The sequence below is a fragment of the Pungitius pungitius genome, chromosome 14 (genome assembly GCF_949316345.1).
Source record: "Pungitius pungitius chromosome 14, fPunPun2.1, whole genome shotgun sequence".
NCBI classification, from domain to species: Eukaryota; Metazoa; Chordata; class Actinopteri; order Perciformes; family Gasterosteidae; genus Pungitius; species Pungitius pungitius.
In genome coordinates, this window is record NC_084913.1 from 6,978,857 (window position 1) to 7,005,530 (window position 26,674).

The 26,674-nt window shown below is 43.0% G+C and overlaps 3 protein-coding genes across 3 annotated transcripts; 2 read left to right on the forward strand and 1 right to left on the reverse strand.

The window, feature by feature from the left end:
- The first annotated feature begins 3 nt into the window (after positions 1-3).
- pcnx4 (pecanex 4) lies at positions 4-7,913 on the forward strand. Its single transcript, XM_037486911.2, has 11 exons — positions 4-148; positions 715-1,489; positions 1,585-1,764; positions 1,941-2,479; positions 2,585-2,685; positions 2,916-3,038; positions 3,574-3,934; positions 5,471-5,574; positions 5,654-6,759; positions 6,874-7,060; positions 7,227-7,913. The coding sequence occupies exons 2-11, from the start codon at positions 792-794 to the stop codon at positions 7,476-7,478; spliced, it is 3,651 nt and encodes a 1,216-aa protein (XP_037342808.2). The 5' UTR covers positions 4-148; positions 715-791; the 3' UTR covers positions 7,479-7,913.
- A 5-nt stretch (positions 7,914-7,918) lies between these two features.
- Positions 7,919-11,651, reverse strand: dhrs7 (dehydrogenase/reductase (SDR family) member 7). Its single transcript, XM_037486912.2, has 7 exons — positions 11,404-11,651; positions 10,614-10,766; positions 10,373-10,479; positions 9,965-10,204; positions 9,706-9,828; positions 9,371-9,586; positions 7,919-8,487 (listed from the first exon to the last, which is right to left on the reverse strand). The coding sequence occupies exons 1-7, from the start codon at positions 11,531-11,533 to the stop codon at positions 8,446-8,448; spliced, it is 1,011 nt and encodes a 336-aa protein (XP_037342809.2). The 5' UTR covers positions 11,534-11,651; the 3' UTR covers positions 7,919-8,445.
- Positions 11,652-12,931: 1,280 nt separating this feature from the next.
- ppm1aa (protein phosphatase, Mg2+/Mn2+ dependent, 1Aa) lies at positions 12,932-24,015 on the forward strand. The gene is made up of 6 exons (XM_037486509.2): positions 12,932-13,362; positions 14,353-15,206; positions 15,320-15,437; positions 16,278-16,389; positions 16,509-16,566; positions 19,138-24,015. The coding sequence occupies exons 2-6, from the start codon at positions 14,370-14,372 to the stop codon at positions 19,165-19,167; spliced, it is 1,155 nt and encodes a 384-aa protein (XP_037342406.1). The 5' UTR covers positions 12,932-13,362; positions 14,353-14,369; the 3' UTR covers positions 19,168-24,015.
- The last annotated feature ends 2,659 nt before the right edge of the window (positions 24,016-26,674 follow it).

Consider the following 26,674-nt stretch of genomic DNA (forward strand, 5'->3'; position numbering starts at 1 on the left):
TGTGTAATGCCGATGTTGCTTGGCTTTCAAACGGTTAGCTCGCTGCTAATGTTAATGTTGTCGATTTTCGCCTATTTTCCATAATTCTACTCGTATTGTCAAATATTTCACAAAGCTTGGCTGCGGCGGTTTTGTTTTGCTTTTAACGGTAAGTTTTTCTCAAATCAGTGTGAACCCAGGCTGCCAACCTGCTGTTATTTACCTGTTAATGCTAAACATGCTAACGGGTTGTCAAGCAGAAAAGACCTCCTGGCATTGCTAACTAGCTAACAACAATTTATCTAACGTTTGCTAAAAATGGGGACAGTCTCAAGGAGGTCCAGAAACCAATTTACTTTTAGTTGTTTACCTGGTTTGGCTGTATGGCGACTCTAAATGTCCGGGTACTAGCTTGACTAGGTTAGCCCACGTTAGAGCATCCATGGCTACTGCCTATGTGGTATGTTTTCATGGCAACACGGCAGCTGTTGCTCAGTGGTACGTGTGTAATATTATATTTTGTTAAACAACAGAAACTGAAGGATGTTATTAATACATCCGCTTTATTGGAGTCTCCTAATATTACGTGCTAACGAATACATTTAATATAACGTTACGTTAAGTTAACTCATGTTAATAACGCACAGACTAGGGTCTTCTCTTATGACCATGCCAGTGATACATTGTATTAAGGCATCTCCATTGCCTACTAACAAAAGGTGTGCTTCATTGCAGACAGCGTCATGTTGCATGGGACGATGAATGGACCCCCTACTGCGGCTGTGTGGAGATGACCTGCCACCCCTTTGGGAATGGTCAGAATGGGGCCAGATGTGCCCCTTCTTAATGAGTACAAGCAGGAGTTCTTCTGGAAGCGCTTTCCCCAGACAGTGTTGGGAGGTCCACGCTTCAAGTTGGGCTACTGTGCCCCCCCGTACGTGTATGTCAATCAGGTAGTCTTGTTCCTGACACCATGGCTTTTCGGGGGCATTGGTACGCTGCTGTACCAGCTGCAGCTGCTTCAGGAGCTCCATGCCACGGTGCTCTCCGGTATGCTCATGTTCGGGGCAGCAGCGGGTGTCCAGGCCCTGGCACTGTATGCCGATCAGAGGACCGGCACAGTGGAGAGACTAGGTGCGCCCAACATCCTGGTCGATGACGAGGACGTGGAATTCACCCACTGTGTCAGCTCAGAGACGGTCCGATTTATTGCCCCGGGGAAGCGGTTTGGACTGAATGTGGTCCTGCATACAATGCTTGCCGGGGTGCTCTGTGGCTTCGGGACATGGTACGTGTTCCTCGGCAGACTGACCGCTCTTTATGACAGCATTGGCGTATCCCTTGTCGTCTTCGTCCTGAGTTGGGTGACACTCTGTATAGCCGAGTATTCCCTCATCGTAAATACAGCCGCAGAGACGGCCACTTTCCACGCACAGGACACTTATGAGATCACCCCACTCACACGGCCCCTCTACATTTTTATTTTCATTGCTGTGGACATGGCCGATAGGTGAGCTTCAGCAACACAGTGGTCTTATTTTAATTGAGTCATGCCCTTTTTATAACGTTTGCTGCCATTCTTCGCAATGCCTTGGTCTGATTTAGGTTCTCCGGGCCTGTCCCCGAGCTCCAACTGGCCAGCCAGGTTCTCCATGTGCTGTTCCTTTTCCTACCTCTGATTTGGGCGCTCGGTATACTGCCTCCCCTCGATGCCCTGCTCCTCTGGGGCATGGAGCAGACTCTCGTTTTTGGCTTAGGAGGCTCGCCCATGTCCAGCAACCTCAGGTAAGTATTGAAAGAGAATGCTTCTTAGATTTTATCTGCAGTTTTACTGTATTTATTATTCTCATTATGTGGACAATTAGTTCTCAATGGTTTCTAGTGGCCCTATTAGAATGAAAGCAGTGACAGGACGCTGTAAATCATCAGCACTGACCTATTCTGTGTACGCTGTCCCACAGGCTGCTGTTGATGTTTGGTATATCTGCTGGCGTAGCAGTGTGTAATTACTTCATCCCGTCGACGCTGGGTGTGGTTCTCTTCTCCATCTCTACGGGATTTCTGCTGAGCCTGGACCTCAGCCAGGTTGGCACACTCTGCAGAGGCCCCAGGGCAGCCTTTGGGGAACATGGATTTCGAAGAGGAGGGTCGTCATCTCCTCCACCCAGTTCATTTGGCTGGAATCTGAGCTGCAGGGAGCTGCTGCTCTATTTGAGCTTGTTTTTGATGGCGATGTCAGAGGCAGGGCTGTTGCATCACTTCCTCGGGTCCACTCTGTCCCCGAGCTGGGTTAAGGGACCCCAGGCTCCTGTCAGCTACCTCCTGCTCGTGCTCTTCTGCTTCTGTTGGGCTCTGAGAGAAATCCAGGGGGCCTATGTATTTGGAGGGGTATTCCTCAATCCGCTGTACCCTAAAGGCATGTCCAATGTGCAGACTTTCAAGCAGAGAAACAGAGGATTATACATTGCTGCAGCAATCAGAAGAGTCCTTCTTTATCTCGGTGAGCTTGTTATGACGTGTAGTTAAAGTCTAATATTGTCCAATCTCAGCTCACTGTGTGAATGTATTTTTCTTACTAGCCATGACTGTCTGTTTTACTTCACAGTGTCTCCATTTGCAATGATTGCTTTCCTGTCCCTGGACAAGTCTCTGCATCTTCCTCACCGGGTTTCTCTCAGTGTGGGATTCACACGAGCCTTCAGAGTGGTATGCTGACACTCACTCTTGCTCATAATTTATGTATCGATATGAACAGAACAAGCAGAAAATATACACTACAATAAAGACCTCCTTGAAAGACAAGTAGATTCTTAATGTAACCAGGAGAAAAGTCATTTAAAAGTAGAGTAATCAGAAACTTGTTGTCTTGGTACCTGCACAATTGAGAGGTTTGTGCTGAAATCTTATCCTCAGCACAGTGGTTGCTTTTTGTGCAGGTGTGGCAGAATTCCGAGGATGCCCTGCTGCAGATGGTGGTGGTGGTCCTGGTGCGGCTTTCAGATGAAAACAACAGACTGCCAGGGTGGGACAACCTGGGCACAGGAGTTCAGCTTCTTCTGGTGAGGTCAAAGCCAATGCTTCCTTTATTTCCACCACACATCAGCCCACATAGTGGCCTCTTGGACCCCCCCTTAGTCCGTGTTCAAACTGCACATTTGTAGAATTTTGTGACTGCATTTTGCATGGCTGGAATTCTATCATGATCATAAAATCGGACCTGACAAAATACACACCTGGCGAAGTGGGTGTTTATAGGCCACATTTGGGCTGATGACAAACACTCACAAGGTGAAGGCAACACCATCCGCCCGAGTGATGATAACACAGTCCAGTTTAACACCCCTACCAACACTAATAAACACACCACCAACTACCACCTCGATCAGAAATATATGGCTGAAAAACGCTTCAGTTAGTAACATTCAAAATGGCCCATTATTATCCTTGCATATGTAGAATTTGTGAGTGAGCTATTTGCTTACACATTCATAATATTGCACTAAAAGTGCATATGTTACATTAAATATGCATCAGCTGATGAGACCTGATGGTGGCTCAGTAGATCCCTGCTCTTGATGTGTGTTCCAAATCCAGGTGGGCCTCCTGATTGACCGAGTGACCCAGTTCCTCACCAAGCTAAAGTTCACCTTGACAGTGTTGGTGACCTCTTGGACGGAGAAGAAGCAGCGGCGTCAGTCGGCTGGAACCCTCTTGGCTCTGAATGCCTCCCTATGTCCACTGTTGCTTGCGGTGGTGACCCTGTCTGCACTGCTCTCCGCCCCTCTGCTGCCTCTCTTCACCCTGCCCATCTTCCTGGTGGGGTTCCCCCGACCTCAGCGCAGTTGGCCAGGCCCCGTAGGTACCGCCTGTCCCTGCCCGGACTCGATCTTCTACCAGCAGATGAGTGGAAGTCTGGCCTCTGCTCTGAGGACGGCCTTTGCAAGAGGGTCACTGGGTTAGTTATCCATCCTTTTATATCTTCTTTCTATGGTGTCTTATTTTCTTAAATATTTTCTTCAGATTTTAGAAGATGACGTTGTTTACTATTTTAAAATGTATATGGCCTGCAAATCCATCTGAATATTGTATTGTAATGTTCATGGACATCGTATATTCCGATCCAAAAAAAGGCTGCAATATATCTTATTATAAGATCTATTATTCCGATATCGGTTAGTTAATAGTTCACAAATTTTGGGTGTAATAATAATAATACATATAAATATTTAATTAATATTCTCTTAATTTAAATTGGTCTAATTAAACATTTGACTACTTCACATTCTTTATTATTTACAATATTCAAAAATGAATATATTTTTTAAAGTTTTGACTTGCACTTGAACTGTCACAGTATTGTGTTATCAATGCACGGTTATTGTGGCCTAAGAAATGATTACAATATTTTCTTTAAATTCAATCAATCATGTTATCAATAGTTCTTATTCTTAGTACTTATTTTAATAATTTAACCATGTCCCTATATTGAAACACTCGGGGAAACCTTTCTGTGGGTGAAGTAGGGACAGTATGCCCTTCGAAGCGCTGAACCGTCACCTCGTATGGTTTAATAGAGCAATGTGGTTGTGAGCAGCTCTTTGGAACCTCTTGCAGTAATACAAACACGGGCTCCCTGTGAAGTGACCCAAAAAAAAGTAGCTCTGATCTGTATTCATTACATTCAAATCTTTCTACACCATTAAGCGCATAATGCTCATAGACAAACAGATCTGCGGCTCTGATTTCGTTCCGCGTTCCACCCAGAGGCGGCAGGAGTAAAAAAAAAAAAAAAGTGCAGGGAGGGAATCATAATTTATGAATTGAATTTTCAAAACCGAATAAAGCTGCTGATGTGACGTCGTCACTCAATCTTTTTTTGTTTGTTGCTTGTGGTGCTGTAGCGGTGATGTATAATTAACAATAAGCGCATGTTAGGTGGACGCTGACAGTCTAGCAATGGCAGTTTGTAGTGTTCTCTTGCTTTGCTCACACGGGGGGGGGGGCATGCGGCGGTGAGCGGGAAGCAGTCTGCCCAGCTTGTCACTTTCCATCACGAGCTACGGCTCGGACTATTCTGAGATGTCGGTATTGGACCTGACATTATTCTTGAGCGACTATTAGTAAACCTAATTTCCTTCAAAACCTCACCTTGCCATAGCCGTTCGTCTGCGTTGAAATAAATGTCTGTCTTTTGCCCACATTTGTATAAAAGGAGGAATCTTTAAGAGGCTAATGGAAAACCAAGGCTAAGAAAAGATGTAATATTTAGATCTGTGCAGTCAGGCGGTCAAAACCGTATCATGACCCTCTTGCACTACTGTGATGGTACATGTCTCTCTGCAGCTCATCCGGTAGCTGTGTTATCCATATTGTCATCAGAGCTGATGAAAAATGAAAGGAATGTGCACCATTAGTTCTGAACGTTACACGATGTATCTCTTCACATGTTGGATGCATGTATGGTTGATGGTTTTCTCCCCCCTGCCTGTAGGCCCTTTAGCCCCCGGCTCTCATTTTCTCGGGCGCTTCCAGGACCGCATGGTTTGGATAATGATCCTGGAGAGAGGCTACGGCTACTGCACAGTCAACATCAAGGTACCGCGTCCTTCTGTTCTGGCTTTTGAGACTCACTGCCGTCTTTTACAACACGACAGTGGAATGTGATCTCTTGCAGGGCCTGGAGCTGCAGGAGACGTCTTGCCACACGGTGGAAGCACGGAGGGTGGACGAAGTGTTCGAGGCTGCTTTCGAGCGTCCGGAGCGACTTGGCTTCACCCAGGGCTTCAACCTGCACTGGGCGAACGCCCTCACCCCCTGTGCTGCACTTGCAGTGCGAGTCTACTCTGATGCCCGACATGTGCTCTCTGGCATCATTGACTCACATGACAACTTGAGGAAACTTCAGGACGACTTTCTGAAGGCCCTGGTCTGGTTGCTCCTTCGACACTGCGTGCAGAAGCACAAAGGATTTCTATGGACTAATGAAGAAGGGCCAGGGGTTGGAGGGAGGAAATCTCAGTCTTCCCACCTGGCCCAAACCACCTCGAACCAGCCGCCTGAGGCTGTCGTGGTGGAATCCAATGTGTCTTCTCTCAGGTTCAGACAGGACAGCTCCAGCCTGACCTCCTTCGGCGATTGGTCGGATGAGGACGACTTATTTGGACCTCAGCCAGCCAGGCGGACAGTGGCATTGGTGACTGCAGAGGCGCAGCTTGGACACGCATCGCTGCAGACGGGGGCCTCTCTGCCGGGCTCCGTGGGGATGGACAGCCTATTTGAAAACATGGCTCTCTCTGCCCTGCAGCCACTGCAGCCTCTGGGTTTGGGCATCGGGATGCCAGCACTGGATAAAGGCCGGAACCCAGAGATCTTCAGAGAGAGTCCCGGCTCTCTTCCTCAGCTGAACTTCAACTGCCCCCAGTCGGAGGTTTTCAACCTCCCGACAGGGTGGAGGACTGCGCCTCTGCTGACATCCCGCCTGCTGCAGCTCAGGTCGTTGTTTCCTGAGGACTGGTTTCGGTTCACCTTGGGGCAGTTTGGCCCTGCTGTGCAGGACGAGACCTCGGAGGACATGACCAAAGCCCTGAAGGAGGACGAGGCTTTGAAAGCGCTGCATACACAGGTTGCACTTTCGTGTCTCATCTCGCTGGGAGCCGAGTCTGCCTTCACCAGCCCCAGTTACGTCTACAGACTCTATTGTGGAGACATACCATGGACGGAAGGACTCGACTGGCTCTCCTCGAGTAAAGAACTTTACCAGCTTGCACTTCGGGCTTTTAGGTAAAATTGCATTCATTCATCAGATTTTGGTAACTGATCACAGGATTGGAATGATTTGTCTGTAAAAATATATTCATTGAATTTATTGAATGTGCTTCTATGTTCGCCATTTAGGTTCAGCTTCAAGCTGCTGTTCGATCAAGCAAGTCTAGGTCTGGTGGAGTCTCCTGAGGAGTTGTTCAGCACCTTGGAGGACTATGAAAGGGATTGGTACATTGGCCTGGTGACAGAGAAAGGCTGGCACGACAGTGTCCTCCAGGAGAAACCCTTCCTGTTCTCTCTAGGCCACGACCTTGCGATGGTAACCACACGCACCAGCCCGTGAAACACGTGCTGTCTAAACTACACTGTGAACACCTGAACCCCTACTTGTTCTTATTCATTTAAAATGTTGGGAATTTCAAATGTAAAGCCAGTGTGTGTGTGAAAAGGATTCATTTAATTTAATTGGCTGTCCGTGTCCACAGGGTACCTACACAGGGCGGGTCCTGTCCCTGCAGGAGCAGCTGGTGCAGGTGGGTCGTCTGAACGGAGAGGGGGTGCGAGGCCAGTGGGCGAACCTTTCCTGGGAGCTGTTGTATGCTACTAATGACGACGAGGAGCGTTACAGCATCCAGGCTCACCCCTTCATGCTAAGGAACCTTACTGTTCAGGCAGCTGATCCCCCACTCGGATACCCAATTTACTCCTCAGCCCCCCTCCACTTCCCCTGCCTCTGACATCTTCTGCCCGTTCTCCTGGACATGCTCTGGAGAGGTTGGATGGATGGATGTCAATCGGTACTACTACAGTAAAAAGTAAATTTCCAAAGTCAATGGTTATTAAAGAAATCCTGTGGAAAATATAGTGAAAACTTTAAACTGTTTAGGAGGTTTGCTTTTGAAACCATTGACATGAGTTCAGAAGACTGCTGTCCGTTGGGAACTTTGAAATTAATTACTACCACAGAGAATGAAGCAGTGGCATTTCCACTGCACTATTATACAAGTTGCAAAACAGTTTTTAACTGTCTATGTGGACTACCTCCTGGAACAGCACATAGAAGAAGAAAAATTAATCCCCGATAGGTTTCCACCATCTTTTCGGTTCTTTATTAACCTTGCTAAAAAAGTGAATACATTTCTCCCCCCCCCCCCCTTCTAGATAACTCCATTCTTATACTTGATGATCTCAAAAAAGGGTCTTATGTCTTTTAAGATGTCAAGGATGTGCCTAGAGTGTGTCTTGCTGGATGTGTTAAGTAGTTTAGTGATATTGTTTACAATTTTTAAATGAATTTGTCCATATTCTTCTGTACATAGTTGCTTTTTATATGTCAATGTAAACTCGTAATAAAATAGCCAGGCAGAAGCCGTTTTGTTTTACTCAACCAACTTGCATAAAATATATCCAAACTAAATGTGATTATTCATTCAAAAGGTTAGTGCCACTGATTTGTTACATCCAATAAACATCTTCCATCTTGTAACGAATGTTGGCTTTTAGCCAGAAATTCACATAATTGGAAGATGCTTGTTTGATGGAACACAAAAACAAACAGTAAAATATAGGATTTACTTCACATCGAGATGAATTAAATAAAAGTACCCATTTTTATCAGACAAACACTTCACAGCAGCTTCTGCTTTTAAATGTTTTTCCTTTGAGACGAAGGCAGCAATACTTTTCTTCTTGAGGTTGTGACATTCAGGAAGTCTTAGGCTTAGTGAAATATGCCGTGTCTGCATCCTGCAACAGAAGGTTAGTCAGTTAACACCGTTTCCCAAACATTTCTCTTTGCAACGCTACTCACATACATGGCTGCGACGTTCCCTTAACCCCCCGTGTTTAGGAATACCGTTTTTCTTTTTTTTGTCTGACAACTATACGTCACAGAATTTACTGAAGTACAAGCATGAGGCACTACAATTTCTGGCCATGACCTTTCTTCACGGCCCACAGCTGTCACTGTCCAGCAAAGAGCGACAGGCCCGCTGATCAGTCAGTCAGAACCACGGGCGGGTATTCGTTCTCACTGTCGTACCCTGACCGTCTTCTTATTAGACTCAAGCAAGGTCAGTAACGGCTGAGGTCCCCCCCCAGCTGTCAAAACACGTTGTTGCATGATTCTGCTTAGTTCAAGTACTTTAAGTCATTTGACACGGAGCAAGGTCGTCCACACGGAGAACCAATAGAAAGACAATCATTCAGTAACAACGGACTGGTCTCAGCCCCTGTGAGCGCTTTCTGACTGAAAGATTTAAAACATTTTGGGAAACCTGATTATCTGCTTTCTATGGAATCAGATGAAAAAAACTGAACTATGTGTTACAGAAGTCTGCATGCATTCTAAAAGCATCAATATTGTTTAACATTTTAAATTTAATCTTATCCTCTGTTTTTAGGTTTACTTTGTAACATCCACCACTTGGGACTACAGATGAAAAATGGCCTTTTGCCTTACTCTGGTACATTTACAGCAATGTTTTATTATTGTGCACTGTCCATTATCATATAAACCAATAAATAGTACATCTAATACATCGCTGACAATGCAATAATGCATTCAGGTAGATATAAAACATATTGACTTTGTGCACCTAGATGTTCTGGGATTAGATCACAAACTTACCAGACCAGCTTTGAAATTTTGAACCCTTTTTCTTCCCAGCATGTTTGTGATGAACCAGGCGAATGTAGGAGCATACTGCCAGGCGTAGTAGAACAGGAGGAAGGGCTGCTGTGCAATCCACATTTCCTTGACACCATTGGCAATTCCCACCAACATTAAACGCACGCACCGACTGGTCGGCATCTTGTGGCCCTGGTCACCAGCTGCGGGCACAGGCTTCGGAAATGGGAAGGAGAAAAATATCACTGAAAACCTTCCACTTAAAAAGCTACTGTAAGATCACGCCAATTAAATGCAGCGTTGCTATGCTCAAAATCCACAGCTCCATAACAGACCTTGTGCACTTCTTCCGTGAAAGCATTTTGGACAATCTGTGACTGAACAGGGCCTGGACACACCATGCTGATGAGTATGTTCGGAAAGTCAGTCAGCTCCGTCCTGAGAGAATTAAAGAATCCCTACGGACAAAACGGGGACAATCAGCAAGAGGAACGAACGGCAAAATCACATGTAGAGGTTTTCGGGAGAAATTAAATCAGAGAAAACCACACAAACAAACAATCTCATGTGACCATTGTGGCCTATTCCGGTCACCTGAAGAGCATGCTTGCTGGCGGAGTATCCCGTCGCCAGGGGGGCCCCGGCGAGGCCGACTACACTGCTGACAGTCACGATGCTTCCTGTGCCTCGCCACGTCATGTGAGGCAGCACCTGCTTCGTGATGGAGACCGTACCCAGGAAGTTGAGCTCCATCAAGGCCTGATACACATCGATGCTGGTCTCCAAGCACAGGGAGCGCTGGCTTCGGCCCCCGTTGTTAATTAGGACATCGATCTGGAGAGAATCGGATAAAGCCAGAGAATAGTAAAACAGCACGATTTGAATTTGTATCCATTGTAACTTATGATGTTAAGCGCTACACCGTGTAATGAAAAGTGAACAGTAAATTAAACTAATGATGAAAACACATTGTATTTTAAAAAGGAATAGTAGTGGCCTTACCTGTCCAAAGTATTGAATTGCAGCTTTTGCTTTTTCCTCATGCGATGTCCTCTCCAACAAATCCAGTGGAAGAACACGAATATCTTCATCCTGAAGGTCGGAGCATTCTTGAGGCAAAAAAGAATACAGAAATGATTCAGCCCGTCACAACTGAGTAAGACTAAGTGAGTTTTTTTAAATAGGCTTTTTCCACTCTGCCGTTCTGTTACATCCATTGATTTGTTTTTTTTTATTATCTCACCTAAACAGCGACGTTTCACTCTCTTCAGCTCATCCTCCCGTCGAGCAGACAGTATGAGACGTGATCCGTACCCTGCTAGCTGGAGGGCCAGCTCCTCTCCAATACCACTGGAGGCTCCAGTGACCCAAACCACCAGCCCCTTCAGTTTCTTCTCTAGTTAAAAAGAGACACGACCGTCAACTGTCATATGTGGGCCTGACGGTACTCCATGTCAATATCATACTGGCATTTGCCTTTTTTCATTGTTGGTTCCGGTCTCTAGTAAAGTAAAGTCAAATAAAAGGCTGGCCTCCTGTTTATTGATAAATACAAATCTTGATCTTGAATTTTGATTTCAGTCCCCCAAGATTTAGTTTATTAGTAATTGTATTATGCATAACTTTTCTATACGATTTAAAGCACGTGATATAGTGGTGATTATTTACAGAGAATCCATCAACTAAAGAATTGTCATTTACTTTGATTCAAAACAATTTGAATACTTTTAAATTACCTACCGATACTTCGGAGTCAAAAATATAAACACTTATGCCACTTCTGATCCTTCATATGCAAACGTATGTAAATCATTGCCAGATATGCCTAACGTTTGTAAAGCGGAGTCCGACCTGTAGAGCTCAAATAAGCATCACGTGAGTCACACTCGTCGATCAAACCGACGGACACGTTCTTTTTTTTAACGGTTTACTTCCTGCTCAGAAGCCTCGTTGACCCTCGAGTTTGTCGGGTGACAGAAACATTGAAACTGTTGACGCGATAAGAGCAATCAAGTGAGGTTGAATCAACTCACCTGGCCTGTGTCCGAACAGACCTGCCCACAGCAGGGTGAAGTCTGCATCCGAGAAAATAAAAAACAGGAAGCGAAAAAGTAAATAAAGTAGTATAAAACACCACGGCGCAAATGCAATGCAGCATTCCATTTCTTGAAAATAAATGAATCACGTTGGGGTTTAAGTTAAGTGTCCATACTGTCTATCAAGCTCCTGCCACAATAATACTGAAATAAAACGGATATCGACGTCACATCCGCCTGAATATTTTCAGAATAAATTATGTTGGCTTGTTAATATTGGGTCAAAAATGATTCGTGTGAAAGAAGCCTTATCGTTTTTTGCCCTCTTCGAGTTGCAGAAGCCACCTGTTACCCATTTATTTATGGTAAATGGCAGCTTTTAGTAGGAATAAACTTGAACCACAACAGTTACACAGTGTTACACAGGAACTTGTTGGTTCTCCAAAAGCAAGTGATGCTACAAACCACAATTCACTTTCTTAATTAGAGATTCTCAATAATTAAAACTCTCACTGAGCCAAATATGTGCAATGCACATGGCATGATGTACCCAAAAGAGAAACGTCCATGGCCTCTTGTATTGGCTGTATATTGCTTAATAGATCATTATTATAGGACAAGCTAAAAAGAGCGGAATTATACAGAACGTATAAGGCTAATATCTTAGTTTGTCTAATATTCAATATCAGTCGACAGTCGACAGAAGTTTTTCCTAGTATCAGGTGTTTATACTCCTGCATTGTGTTAAACCAACCATGTTAAAACAATGGTTGGTTTAAAGAGTGTGTTTGTGGACTTAATTTCCCTAAATTTGGCAGCTCACAAATAGTAATGCATTTAGATTTGTCGATTTTGGTGCCTAAACAATACCGTACCATGGGGACCCTCTTCCACATTACAAAACACATTGCACTGCTAAATGATGTCAAACATATTATATTTATGTGACAAATATACGTTTTGATCAATAGTCTTTCAAATGCACCCTGTGTATTCAAGCGAGATATCCGATTTGGGAGCCTATTTTGCATTAACTACATGCGTTACAGTCTGAGCAGCTTCAAGTCTTCCGGGATGATGTCATTTTTTTCGAGTACGCAACCTGCAACATCCGGGTCCTTTCCCATTCGAACTGTGCTATAAATGCGTTGACATAACACGGTGACCAATTGCGCCCCATTCATTGGAAGTTGATCATTGTGTGAGTTAAGTCCATGGAAGTATAATAAAACGATCCTTCGGCTGATTGAGAGACTCGACCTGGACGACTTCCTGTTGATAACGCACACGCACGAATGGGCTTAAATAATTGAATGTTCTTATTGAATTTGCAAATGCCGTTGGACTGAATTGATCAAGTAATAACTCTGAAATCTTAGTTTTGGGATGTGTTAAAGCTCAGACATACTGTATGTATTCGCCATTTTACTGGTGGTCCTTTTCCAGTGGTGTATGGGAAAAATGGCCAGCGTGCGTCACGTGACGATCCCGGAAACTGCAATTACCTGGAGAAGCCACTAGGCCAAAATCGCATCAGAGCGCAGCGCTGTTCCAGTGGCTCGCTCTATGCTCCTCACAAGCTAACGTTAGCTAGCAAGCTGTCAAGCTGTCTAGTGGAGAGGCTGGGACGGACGTTTCAGCTTCCCCCTGGCTTGACCACACAAATCTCCGGCTCATAGATTCCCAAGAAAATCTTTTGAAAATATATCTACGATCGCCAGCTGAGATAATGTAATGCATCACGGGCGCACGCAAAGAGGGACCTCCGCACTTACACAATTTCTATGAGTCTTGTGTGACGACTGCTCATTGCTAGCTAACTGGCTAGTTAGCCCAGCGAAGCCGTCACAAACCCCCTAGTTTCGTCGGTGTACAGTCTCCGGTGTGAACTGAGGCGATTCGGTCCTTGTCACTTCCACAGACTCTGTTGCTGTCAACTGGTATTTCGGATATTTGGTAAGTCGTCAATTGTTTACTCTCAAGCCAGCAAGTGTTGACGATCACAGGGTAGTTCAGCTAGCCTAGCCGCATTAGCATGTAATGCTAGCGATAATACGTTAGCAAGGCCGAGGTCTTTCCTTGCCTTTTAGACAATGTTAGCAAACCATGGTAGAGGGAGGCCTGTCAAAGTTAGCTGTCGGGGACAAGGGTCAAGGCCCACAGCTAGTCAATGTTGTCTGTTTATCGGTGTTGTGGTCCGTACATGTTACGGACAGAAATTTAACATTTTTCTTTCATTTAACTTACTAGCAAATGTTTTTTTTTGATGATCAGGTCTATGCTGTAAATAGGCGTTTCACAACGTTAGCGTCAGTGTCAACATCTCCACAGATTTGATTTGCGGTGGTTATCGAGTAACTTATCAGTCGGTTAGTTGGTGTCACGATAACTTTGGACTAATTACTCCGAGTGGCTAGTATTGTGGTGTTAGGCTTAGCGAAGGTCAGATACATGGCGGCCACGTTATTCAAAGCACAGTTAAATGAAACAACTGGCATCGTATGGCACAAACTAACGTTGCATCCAATGTTGCACTAGATCATGTAAGGGGTTGAAGGGCGTTTCAGTCTGATCCAAACCAGTAGGGTCCCAAAAGGTGGCCAAAATGTTCACACAGCTCTACTATTTTTAGATAAGGACAGAGATATTAAACCCAGCTCAAATATGCTAATCTCTTGCTACTTGTGAATATAAATGGAATAAAAAAGAGCACATATTATAACACAACATTGTGTCCTTCCGTCCAGCAATAGACATCCAGTGTGTATATTTAAGTGTATATTTAATCTACTATAAAAACAAAACAATACTGATCAAGCAAAAAAATCTGATTGTGGCAAAATTCTGTTTCTGATTAAAGTCTGTTTTTAACAATGGCTGCATTAGTAAACACTACGTTTCTGTCATATCTTTTAAATAAAAAGTTGTTCTCCCTTTGTGTTACAGGTGTTAAGAGAGGCGCAATGGGTGCATTTCTGGACAAACCAAAGATGGAAAAATACAATTCCCGCGGTGAGGGCAACGACCTGAGGTATGGGCTCAGTAGCATGCAGGGTTGGCGAGTGGAGATGGAAGATGCACACACAGCCGTTATAGGCCTGGCCCACGGTCTCGACCCCTGGTCGTTCTTCGCTGTTTATGACGGGCATGCTGGCTCTCAGGTGGCCAAGTACTGCTGTGAGCACCTGCTGGAGCACATCACCACCAACTCAGACTTCCAGAGTGCTTTGCAGGAGGACCCCTCCGTAGAGAGCGTGAAGAATGGGATCCGCACAGGGTTCCTGCAGATTGACGAACACATGCGAACCATCTCTGAGAAAAAGCATGGTGTGGACCGCAGTGGTTCCACTGCAGTGGGAGTGATGATCGCTCCCAGCCACATCTACTTTATCAACTGCGGCGACTCAAGGGGCCTCCTCAGCCGGGGCGGAGCTGTGCACTTCTTCACGCAAGATCACAAACCCAGCAACCCTCTGGAGAAGGAAAGGATCCAGAATGCAGGTGGCTCAGTCATGATCCAGCGAGTCAACGGGTCTTTAGCTGTATCCCGGGCTTTGGGAGACTTCGACTACAAGTGTGTGCAGGGAAAAGGTCCGACAGAGCAGCTTGTGTCCCCGGAACCCGAAGTCTATGCGATAGAGAGATGCGAGGGCGAAGATGAATTCATTATACTCGCCTGTGATGGCATCTGGGATGTCATGGCCAATGAGGAACTGTGTGACTTTGTCAGGTCAAGACTAGAGGTGACCGATGATCTTGAAAGAGTCAGCAATGAGATTGTTGACACCTGCTTGTACAAGGTATGACATGTCCAAAAAACTTACATAGACTTGTTGTTGCAGACTTGTCTGTTATGGGGACATAACATGGTTATTAAAGCAACCTCTGTGCTTGTTCTTTATTTTATTCACAGGGGAGCCGAGACAATATGAGTGTTGTTTTAATCTGCTTTCCTGGGGCACCAAAGGTCTCTCCAGAGGCAGTGAAACGGGAGGCTGAGCTGGATAAATATCTGGAGGGGAGAGTAGAAGGTAAGAGAAAACCATTGAGGGGTAGTCAACTATAGTAGAACCTGGGATGTTGACATCAAAATTCTTAACACTTTTGTATTACGACCTTTTCCTTATTCAATCTAGACTTCATGTTTTCTTAGTATTTAAACTTTTTTTTCATAATTATGTTTTACAATAATGTTGTCTTGATGGGAAAGTTTATAAGTTGTAGCCGTCACAGCAGTGTCTAGAGCGAGCATCTGCAGTGGTCAGGAAGAACAAAGTTGAAAAATAAGCTAGTTCACAACTTTTGCTCATTTCTTTAATTTAAATGTATTGTTTATTTGTTTGTTAATCCTCGGACTGAAGATGGTTTAAAACAATACATAAAGCACCGTCAATTGGTAATACGTTACTATGTTTCTGAAATGGATGACTATTTTCCTATTGGTGTCCATTTTGTCTGGGAATTACATGTGTGGTTGATAATGACTTGACAACCAGGAAAAAAAATATTCGTGGTTAATCATTTTTTTTCTCTTGGAACAGTAGTTGGCTATAGTTCTTAATAGTGTTGCCACATCCTTTTAAGTCTAATTATGAAGCTTGCTTTGTATCACAAGATCAGGGAGCCTCTATAGACCCTAAAATCAGATGACAACCCCCCCCAACAAATCCTTTAGTGGGTAAAAAAATATAAAAACTTCAAGAATAGCAAGTGAGCAGGTGTCCCCTTTACAGAACAGACATTACATTATTCATGGAAGACTAGAGACTTTCATCTAGACAAAAGTGTTTCCAAGGTAAAATACATTAATACTTCCCAATATCAATGTTATTGTGAACACGCAATCAAAATCTAATTTTGTTTTCCAACAGAGATTCTTAAAAAGCAAGGGGATGAAGGTGCCCCGGATTTGGTCCATGTCATGCGGACGTTAGCATCTGAGAGCATCCCTAACCTCCCTCCCGGAGGAGAGCTGGCGAGCAAGTGAGTGAAATAATAATAAATTAGAATTAAAAGACAATTTAATCATTTTAATGAAAAATGGAAGCTAATATTTGATCAGATATTATTTTATTCTAATAGTATTATTTTCTTCCCCTTAGACGAAGTGTTATTGAAGCAGTCTATAACAAGCTCAATCCCTACCGAAGCGATGACACAGTAAGTATGTTTTAACTCTCCATAGGTGTGCTTGGATTGATACATGCATGGTGTGTCATTGTACTGACACCAGCAGAAAAGTTTCAGATTGCTTCCTTTTAAATAGTCTTGGTGTAACCTTACTTGGTGTCATTTTGACAAAAGACCGCGATTGGTTTGCTATTTCAAAAAGGCTCAGTTTCATTCAACATGAGCCAATTTCCATAATAAGTGCTCTTTAAATCAAAGAGGGGGTCACTAATAAGTTGTCTGGTATTTCTGAAAATGAACAACGCTCATTCCTTTTATATACAAACCACTACAAAGCTGTTGCCCCTTTAAAGCTTTCATCAGAAAAGCTCAGTGGGTCAGCTGCATTTGAATAATACAAGACACCTTGTCCTTGACGGTGAAAACCAGCACTTTGTTTCAGTGTATCATAAGGAAGAAGGACGTTTAAAATGACTTTCAGAAATACGGTTTCCTTCAGCATCTCCTGCATTATGTGGTGCAGCCTGAATACGTGACGGGCTAAACTGACACAAAGCGTTCCATGGAGAACGTGGAATTAAAGGAAAATATTTACAATCTTATTCAAAGTGACTCATAGAAATCAAATCCAGTATCAGTCACTGTATTCAACCTTTTTGATTATGTAGTCATTTGAACCACTTTAGCTGCATTTGCTATTTCAGTTTTGCTAGGACACATATTTATCATTTTTGAACATCTTCATATTCTTCACATGCTGCCAGATTGGCTCCAGAGTTTGGAATGGGAGGCTGTGTGAACCGTTTTAAGTTCACTCTTACCAGAATTCAAATTCACAGTTTGGATTTCCCACAAAATGACTGCATTCTTTTTCTGAAGCCAGTGTGAAGTTGACTTTACTCTAGGAGTAAGATGAGGTACATAGGAGAACAATATATTATCGCACGTTTTTTTAACAGAAAGAAATGAATTAAATAATTAGCTTAAAAATATCAGTAAAAATCCTGATTTATTAATCTGGGTTTAAGGTGAGATTTAATGTCAAATTTTCTCCAAACAAACTAATTTTATTCGATCTTTGACCGTCTGTTCTATCACGCCTTGTTATGGGGTGACAGTGGTTTTGCTCCTCTAGTGCACTGTGATGGTGTTTTTAAAGCACAAACATCACCTCACTATTTGAAACTAAATTCCACTTCAGAATTTGCCTTTGTCCTCATTTTTTGTCAGTACAAGAAAAACAAACTGTCTTAAACTGCTCTACACTCGGTTCATAGCCTACGTTTAGATTTGTGTAAACCTTCTAAAACCTTTGCTTTGCAACAAATATTAAGGTATATAGTAAGTCCAAAAAAAGAAAAGCAAATACTCTGCATTCTGCATTCAAGTGGGGTTTTTTGGCAGAATGGCACAAGGCACAACCCTGTTGTCATATTTGAACTGTGGCAGTGGCACAGTTTAAACCATGGCATACTGAATTAGTTCAATTTTCAAACTGGTTGTACTGGAACGTTGTGGGAAAATCACTCCCAGCTTTGACTTCCGATTTCTGAGGCAAATAGAACGCAGCTTGATAGTTTTCCGGGCAAAGACCCTCACAGCCACAAACGCACACTTCACAGGGTGTGATGAAGGTCGTAGGGGAACAACTGACTTACTGATATCGTATTATGGCAGTGACCAGCTCCGCTAACGTTAAAGAAGGTCGCGTTCACTTGCACGGTACATTCGGGCTCCACTCAGTCAGAACAGGGCAGCGGCAAATTACATTGATTCTGCAACCAGTGCAATAATAACAGAGACGTTACAGCAGTTATGAACATAATGGCTTTAACGCTTCGCATTAAATGACTGAATCGATCAATTTTCAAATTTAGTGTGCCAATTTTATGGCTGACCCTTTAGTGATAGGTTTGTGTTAAGTAAGACTGAACAATTTGATTCACTATCGAACTTAAACTGCATATATATTTCAGCAATGACTCAATGCAACTTGCCTGTACAATAAAAGTATTATTAGTCTTACTTTTGCTGCTCACGCTGCCTCACTGCAGCGTTTGTGAAGAGAAGAGCCCCGAACACTTTCCTATAAATCCTGTACCATAAAGGTCCTGGTTAGTTTGGGGTTTAAACATCGCATGAATCATGACATGTTTGTTAAATCATCAGAAACATGACAGTACTGAAACATTTCTCTAGCCGTGGTTTTCGTGATGCATACGTTCACTCAACGCGAGCCGGACGCCTTGGCGTGCAGGTTAGAGCTGGGACCCCACTTTTGAGTATTTTTGGTTTATTTTTCTATAGCAGCTGTATAAAGTTGTTATACGCTGAACAAGTTAATTAACGCAGAGTTCATTAAAAAAAAAGTACATTAGATCAAGTAACAATCCAATACTTCATTTGTACAAGTATTTTCCATTTAACCACAGATTTTAGGGGAAATAATTGTGTACATATCCAAAAATCGCAGACTAATTCTGGATGATTTTTATTTCCCGTTTGTGTCCTACGTGCTTAAACGTGTCACGGTCTTGATGGAGATGTCGTCGATGTAGAGCCCGTCTGAAGGGTTTTTCCTTCCTCTCCTCTCTTGTCAAGGACTCTGCGTCCACAGACGACATGTGGTAACACACCCTCCCACCACTAACACAGCATAGAGTTTACAACCCACCATCCTCTCAAGACCCATAGCAGCTCAGCTCAGCAGTCTCTGTCTCTACGTCACTCTGAGCTCTTGGTTTCTAAGAAGGGAATTTCATGGGAGGAGGAGGAGGAGGAAGAGGAGGAAGATGAGGAAGATGAGGAAGAGGAGGAAGAAGAAGAAGAAGAAGAAGAAGAGTTGCATGCACACAAACCTGGAATAGTGCAGCACCAGTCCACTCTGGAGTTCAGGATCCCCACCCTCTTGTCTCCCCCTTTATGTTCACCCATCTTAATACTCTCTTCTAGTAATCCATAACAATTGAGTCTCCAAGGTTTTCTTCCTTTTTGTTAAATAATCAGCTTAAGTAGTAAGATTTTTTTTTTTTTTTTTTGCTGTAATTAATTTGATTCACATTTCCTTGTGTGTTTGTATATTTCTGTTTTTGTGAAGTGCAATTGTCCTGTACAAACAGCCTGTATTTAATGCAGCTTGATTTTAAGTTAAAAAATGAAAGAAATGAAAAAGAGAATCTTTTATGCACTATCTGCCTTTTCCTGCTCTTCTGGAATTGTAACAAAAGTCTATTCAGTGAATATTACTGCTTGTCCTCCAGGCACAATGTCTCTGCGCTTTTACTTCCCTTTTCTTTTATTGTCTTCTTTTTAATTAGTCTATGCTCTTGTTTTAAAAAACGGGTAAATTGTATAGTTGACAGCACAGTAAGCTCTCTATATCAAACCATTTGAATCCTAATTATTTTTTTTTCCCTGTGCTTTTTTTTTTTATTGTCTTTTATTTTTGTAAGTGGTTTTCTCAACATGCTCAATTAATAATTGCAAAGTGTTTCTCAGTCATTTTGGAATTTTTAAGCGACAAATAATTTCAATTTTTGTTCATTCCTCAAAATCCTTTTTTTTTTTTTTTTTTTGTTTAAGCCCCCCCTCGACACGTCTGTCTGCAAATAGATTCTTAGGAGCGTGAATGGGTGCTTTTGCGTCTGTGTGTAAAGGCAGATCTCTATGTGCAACTCTAATTTGAATTTGCTGCGAGGGTTCAGACTACAGAGCTCCAGTCTAAGGGACTTGCTCTCCCAATGCTTACCCGTTTTTTCATTTTTTTTTTTCAGCTTGTGTTCTTATCAACCCAAAAATAAGCTTTCACTACTTCTTATTCCAAAAAGCTTTGGATAACAGAGTTTACATGCTGTTATGCTGTGTGAACAACTTCAAGCTATATATCAGAACTATACAGTAACCTGAGATGACACAAGTAGTTCAATTTACCCATGTTCTACAAGACTAGTTTACACATTGATTGTGTCATTTTTAGATATTGGTTTCTAAGCATATATTACCAGTGCCCTCTGTGGGTGCCATATGATTTATAATCACCTGTTTCAGCTTTATGACAGCCTATGCCAAGTTTCTTTTTCATGAGAATCTTTTTTTTTTTTTTTTTTGTGGTACAGATAGATTTTTAGCCTCTAACATCTAGTAATCTGACTGATGTGAACAGTTGAATCACTGACTATTTTAAAGAAAAGCACCTATTACCAGTCTGATCATAGGAAAAAAAACAACATACAAGATATTGACTCTAAAGCGTATATATATGGCTATTTTTATTCTTCACTTGGTCTTCAGTTGGACATTCAATCCAAGAACAAATCTGCCAACAGCAGTGAGTTATCATGGTTGTATAGCACCTTTTTATCCCTTCAGCCCCCCCCCCTCAGCACCACAAGCCACAGCACAATACAGTTCGCTGCTGTAGTGTTTGACCTGTGTGGTTTTTTTTTAGTTTTCAGTGAATTTCCCTTCTTCTTCTTGAAATGATCAATAGTTTAAATAACAGTAGATATATTCCTTGAAGAGAGATGGTTTTTATTTCCGATTTATTTTCTGCTGGGGTTTTATGTCTAAAATTTGCATTGTTGGAAATTTATGTATGTATATATTTTTGACCTAAACTTTCAAGGAATAAATCGTGTCGCTTGAGTTAGTTTTTTGACATGGACAAAATGTGATGTTGGTTTGTCTTGAGATGGTTAGTTGATTTTTTTCTTTGGCAAACAAAGCGTTCCCCTTAATCACTTCAGGTTCCCTCTAATCAACACTTTGGGTTTAAACTGTTTCTTTAACTAAATATACAATAATCATTTACAACATTTGTAAATCTTCATTTATCGTAATGACAATCCTAACTATTTCACCGCATTTAAGTTTCTCATATTTAATCTCTTCCAAACACACCGTAATCTTAAATTGTGAGATTTATATACTATTTCAGTGAAAAAGACACTCCAAAAAAAGTGACGATAAAAAAGAAGTAGAGCTGTAACCCTGGAGAAAAAAAATGTGTTAAACTGCTAAAGAGTGATGTTAACTTTTCCAGCTTCTCATGGTACTCTGTGACGGTCCTGCTGTAATCGTTTGACGAGTTGCTCCTCACTCTACAGCACGGCCACGAGGGTGGTGTCATGGCAACGAGCCACGAAAAAGACAACAAGCTGATGTAGAAAGGTCAGGTTTTAAAATATTAAGTGATATTAAAATATGGAGTGGCATTGAAGATGTTGAATGTAAACTGTTGGTAGAGGAAGCTCCACGTGGTACCTTTTTTTTTTTTTAAACAAACCCGACAAATGGCATGAATCACATAGTTAAAAGTGTATAACATAGAAGTGTATTTGCATAAAAATGGGGTTTTACTGAATTTCCTGTTGATAAAAGAGCAAAAAGTGTAAATGCAACCAAAAACAAACTAAGCAGTAAACAAGTTGTTTAATTCACTTCTTTTGGCGTGACAGTATTGTTTCTCTCACCAGCACATACTGTCCTCACAACACGTAACATTAAATGCTTCACGGTTGTTTATTCACTTTGAAGAAAAAATGTAAACTGTATAAAAATGCCTTTTTTTACTTAGATGAGCAGTTTTTATTTTTCTTGTATATGTTTAGTGAGTGCACTAAATGTCTCCCTAATCAAACATTTCATTTTTTCTTTGCGCTTTATTAAGGGACAAACCATCTTTCTTTTACTTTTCTGCATTGCCATAGAGATTTACCATACAAGATGTGGCCCTTAAGTTTAGCTGGTTGCTGACCAGTGTTCATAACAAGCCACAGAATGAAGAAATCTCCAAACAACTTTTTAATATAAAAAAAAATTACTGTAGCTGCAATGTTATTAGCTTCAGATATTGACCGTACGTTTCCTGTTATTAGTCACATCTGGACCTTTTGTTTAAATTATGTAAAATATCCATCTTATCCCTGTTATTCCCACAAACAAACTGAACAACAACAAAAAATAACATCCCATGTGTCTCCTTAAGTTTATTCTGTTTTAATTTGTCATTAACTAAAATACCTCATGACTTTTACAGGAATAGTTTTCATCTTGTGTTTGGAGACCTTTTGAAGTCAAATAAAAGCTTCTTTTTTTTTGTGGTCCTTCCCCAGAACTTGTGACTTGTAACACTGCTCTATATGAGCGGAACGACCCTGTGCTGAAGTACGTTAACAAAACAAGTAACAGTTTGCGACTACAAATGACAACATATTTTAGCCTTGTCCTAGATGCTAACCCGCGAATGCTCACCTGTGTGATTTCCCCAATTTGTCTAACTGTGTGACGCTCACTTAGCTCAAATGTAGAATTGTATGGAGAGTTCAGGGTTTAATAAAAGTGTGCTGTGTGTGTGTGTGTGTGTGTGTGTGTGTGTGAGAGAAGTGGCTAAATGACAAAAGTCATACGCACTGATCATCTGTATAAAATGCTTCGTATCAGAAAACTGTTATTGTAGAAAAAAAAGAAGATTATAAAGCTATTTAGAGAGTTACCTCTGGTTGCCTGGATCTCCTGGTGTGTATTCCCACACGGAGGACTACCTGGCACACCGTCAAGAGATTTTAAATGCTCGCGCCCTCTTGTACATATCGGTGTACCTCAGTTGTGGCGTTTTACTGTGTGATCCCCGATCAGTTGTGGTTTATTAGTCCCCTCGCAGGGTGACCTGAGCCTCACTTTGCTGACCTTTTTCAGCTCATAAATAAGCTCACCGATTTGCCTTACCTGGTCTCATGCCGCCCCCCCCCCCCCCCCCCTAAAGTACAACAAAACACTACGAGGAGGAGTAATGCCGCTCACATTTCACTCCAATAGAGTAAAAACTATCCCCATCTTTGGGTACTTAGGCTTTCAACCAAGTGACTTCGTCATGGTTGTCACATGATACAACTTTTCAACCATTGCTGGTGTGTGTGTCCACCCGCGCCCCCCCCCCCCCCATGTTACCTTATTGAATCTCCGTTTTTAAAGCTTATTTCATTTATTCACTGCAGATGATGTCATACTTTTTAACTAATGCAAGTGTTTTAACATGGTAACCTCGTAAGTATTCAAAATGTGCATACATACCTTCATGTCTGCTCTATTTATGATTACATTCAAGAATAGCTTTAGGGTGCTGTAGATAAGTATCGTCAATGTCGATTCAAATGCTTCTCAAAGGCCTTTGTGAGTGATTTTACAAAGTTCAATAACTGTATATTTTGTATTATGTTCTAGCTCCACAAGGAATGGCAGAAAAAACAGAACGTGTTCAAAAAAAGCTTTGTTCCCTGAACTAAATTGTACTATTTGTGTTGTCGATTGAACAAATTGCATTCCTTGCTTGTGAATTGATGCTTTTTTTCCTCCCTGCTCCTTACATTTTCTCCCTCCTTTCCCTCCTTTCTTTCATTTTTTAGCCTTTGAAGTTTGAATAAAATTTCTAGTTTGCAGAATGTATTACTAAATAAATGGGTTGTCATCTTGTACCTCTAATTTTGTCACTTATCGGTTCGTGCCTCTTGCATTACTGAAACTTTCTTCAATTGTAAAAAAAAGAAATAGTTTCTCAACCCAAATGTTTTACCTCTCGCATATTTATATTATATTTTAAGGTATTTGTATATTTTGAATATCCTATTCTTTTATGCCATAGTGTTCAGAGATACAGCAGAGCACCGTTGAGTGTCCTTAAAGGACCCACTTTTGAACCGTAAGAGTCTCAATCTCGGCGTCTCGGGGCCTCTGTGTGGTCATCGACGAGCCCGTTCCTTCACCGCCGTTGTCTCGTGAGCCCCCCCGAGAGGCCCTCTGAAGCCCAGTGGTGGCGCTGACCTGTGTCTGTGTGCCTCTTCTGTCAGTGTGTGTGGCGAGAGCGCGTCAGAGGAGGGGTCAGGTGCCGCTGGGATTAAGAACCGTTGGAGGGATTATTTTAAATGTCAACATAATGTCACGAGCTGTGTTAGAAGGTCAAACGCTCAAACGGTGCTCAGTGGCGAGCAGTTAATAGATCAGGTACAATTTGGATTGTTGGGGCTCCTGTGATGAATTGAGTGGCGTGCCGAAGCCAGCTGTTTGTCTCAGTGACACCGCGGCACATGGGTCGGATGGGTCGGATGCACCGTTGCAGGTCGGAGTTTGTTCCACTGCCCCAGAAGTTCTCAGCATTGCCGCTACTACATTCAACACTACATTTAAAATATATTTTAGATATAAAACAAAATGTCTACCATGCTATTGCTCGCCCTCTCTCTCTCCCTCTCTCTCCCTCTCTCTCCCTCTCTCTCCCTCTCCACTCAATGTGTGACTGATTGAGGCAAAAACCCCGAATCCTCATCAGGCATCCAGCGAGCCAGAGGGGGGCAGTGTTAATGGCCGCGACTGCTCAGAGACACCAGCCGCAGCGTTCGCATGGCGACAAACAGCCCTCGGGGGCTGATTGACGGAACGGTCAGTGTCAGTTATACGAAGATGTTGACGGGGATCCTTTGCTTCGCATAGAATGTTGGCGAACGCTGGATTAGATTAGATTAGACTCACGTCGCCGCCGAATTCAGACTCTAAAGCGTGCGTCCATCAACCATTTTCATGTTTGAAAACTGCACATAATGTGACTCATTAGATCCTGGGCCACCTGTGCTCTCCTAATGAAGCATGTTGCCCTTATATTCCCCCCGCCTAGAAAAAAAACGAGAAAAAGGCGGCCGCGTCGGCAGAGGCCATCATCAAATGGAGCTGGCTCGTCATCTGCCTGCCATTGTTTGGAGCATGTCATGCTCCGCTTCTCATGGCGGAAGAACCCATTTGAGCTTGGCTAATGCAGCCATGCAGACGCGGCAGTGAGAGGTGGGGGTGGTGGGGCACGCCGCATACTCTGTGTGGACGGCCTCTGCACTGAGGTCACTGAGCTCCACATTTGCTAATTTGCTTCGGAGTGCACCAGGGGAACCGATTTTTTTTTTATTTCAGGGTTTCTCTGTAAACAGTAGGGACATTTTTAAATTCATTTCTTTGCCTTTTGATCGGGCCGAGCACGGGTGTTTTTTTTGTAGACGCCAACGTTGCTCGAGAAGAAATCAAGTCCGCCACGCTCTCCCTCGCTCCTCGGCTTCTCCCCCCCCCCCCCCCCCCACCCGCCATGCTCTCCTTCTCCGTGTCCTCTTTCTGTGAGTGTTCTTGTAGCCCGGAGGTCAGTTTGTCACAGAGAACGCAAGCTTTTCTCACTCGGTCGCAGCGATTCAATGATTGCTGTGTACCAACAAGCATATCAAGCGGGGGATGACATGTACCCACCTCGCCCCCCCCCCCCTCTCTCTCCTCACATCCTTCTCTCTCCTGCAGACGGCCCAACATGTCCTTCCTGCACTCGCTCTTTCTCTCACTTGCACTCGGTCCCCTCGCATGAGGTGTGTTACACAAGCTGCTGCCCTGGGAATCCCGGGCCAGCTCATTATCCTGCACCCCTGAGACAAAGCTCACTGTAAATGAGGACATGAAACGATGCGGGCTTGTTAAGAGAGCCACAGACGCACTCATTAGGCGTCAGCACCTTTCCCTGTCAGAGCCTCGGCCCCCTTTTGGCTCCCACCACCACTCTGCGTCCTGTCGTTCCACCGCACCGACTGGGAGGTCGAGGATTAATGTCGGCTGCGGCCAGCAGGTCAGCGCCGCGGTGGGCTCTGAATTGATCGGTGGTGGCGGGAAGCTGTGGGATTCGTTGACAACTGCCACTCTTATCCATATTTCATTGTGTGGAAGGAGGGGGAAAAAAAAAAAAAGACTCCTGTCTGAGAATAACTTGTGAGTGAGTAGCTGTCTGCTGGGGATGGACACCATGAATAAAACAGGCTGTTTTTAAGTGAACTCATTTTTAAGATTCTCCTAATCTGTTCAATAAAAGTCTTTGTTAAACATATCGGCCTTTTTTAAATGAGAATTACCAGTTCTTTACATTGTCTTGGAAACAATGCATAGGAATGTCAGACCGACCTTTTGTTAATTGGCGTTTAATGGCTTGAGGGGAAATGTGTGGCTGAACTGAATTAGGAAAAACGTAGATGCTTAGAAACCCTCACTGACTGAAAGACACTCAATGTTGAATTTACTCATCCACTAAAGCCTCCATGACAGACATTTGGGTCTCAACAAAAGCCTG

Bases quoted from the DNA above. Each gene is read 5' to 3' on its own strand.
- dhrs7 (XM_037486912.2), bottom strand. From the start codon at position 11,533: ATGGAATGCTGCATTGCATTTGCGCCGTGGTGTTTTATACTACTTTAT. The intron at 10,205-10,372 runs GTAAGGCCACTA...GATTCTCTCCAG, and splicing joins CAATTCAATACTTTGGACAG to ATCGATGTCCTAATTAACAA. The intron at 9,587-9,705 runs GTCTGTTATGGA...CCATTTCCGAAG, and splicing joins TCACGGAAGAAGTGCACAAG to CCTGTGCCCGCAGCTGGTGA.
- pcnx4 (XM_037486911.2), top strand. From the start codon at position 792: ATGGTCAGAATGGGGCCAGATGTGCCCCTTCTTAATGAGTACAAGCAG. The intron at 1,490-1,584 runs GTGAGCTTCAGC...GGTCTGATTTAG, and splicing joins GCTGTGGACATGGCCGATAG to GTTCTCCGGGCCTGTCCCCG. The intron at 3,039-3,573 runs GTGAGGTCAAAG...TTCCAAATCCAG, and splicing joins CAGGAGTTCAGCTTCTTCTG to GTGGGCCTCCTGATTGACCG.
- ppm1aa (XM_037486509.2), top strand. From the start codon at position 14,370: ATGGGTGCATTTCTGGACAAACCAAAGATGGAAAAATACAATTCCCGC. The intron at 15,207-15,319 runs GTATGACATGTC...TTTTATTCACAG, and splicing joins TTGACACCTGCTTGTACAAG to GGGAGCCGAGACAATATGAG. The intron at 15,438-16,277 runs GTAAGAGAAAAC...GTTTTCCAACAG, and splicing joins TCTGGAGGGGAGAGTAGAAG to AGATTCTTAAAAAGCAAGGG.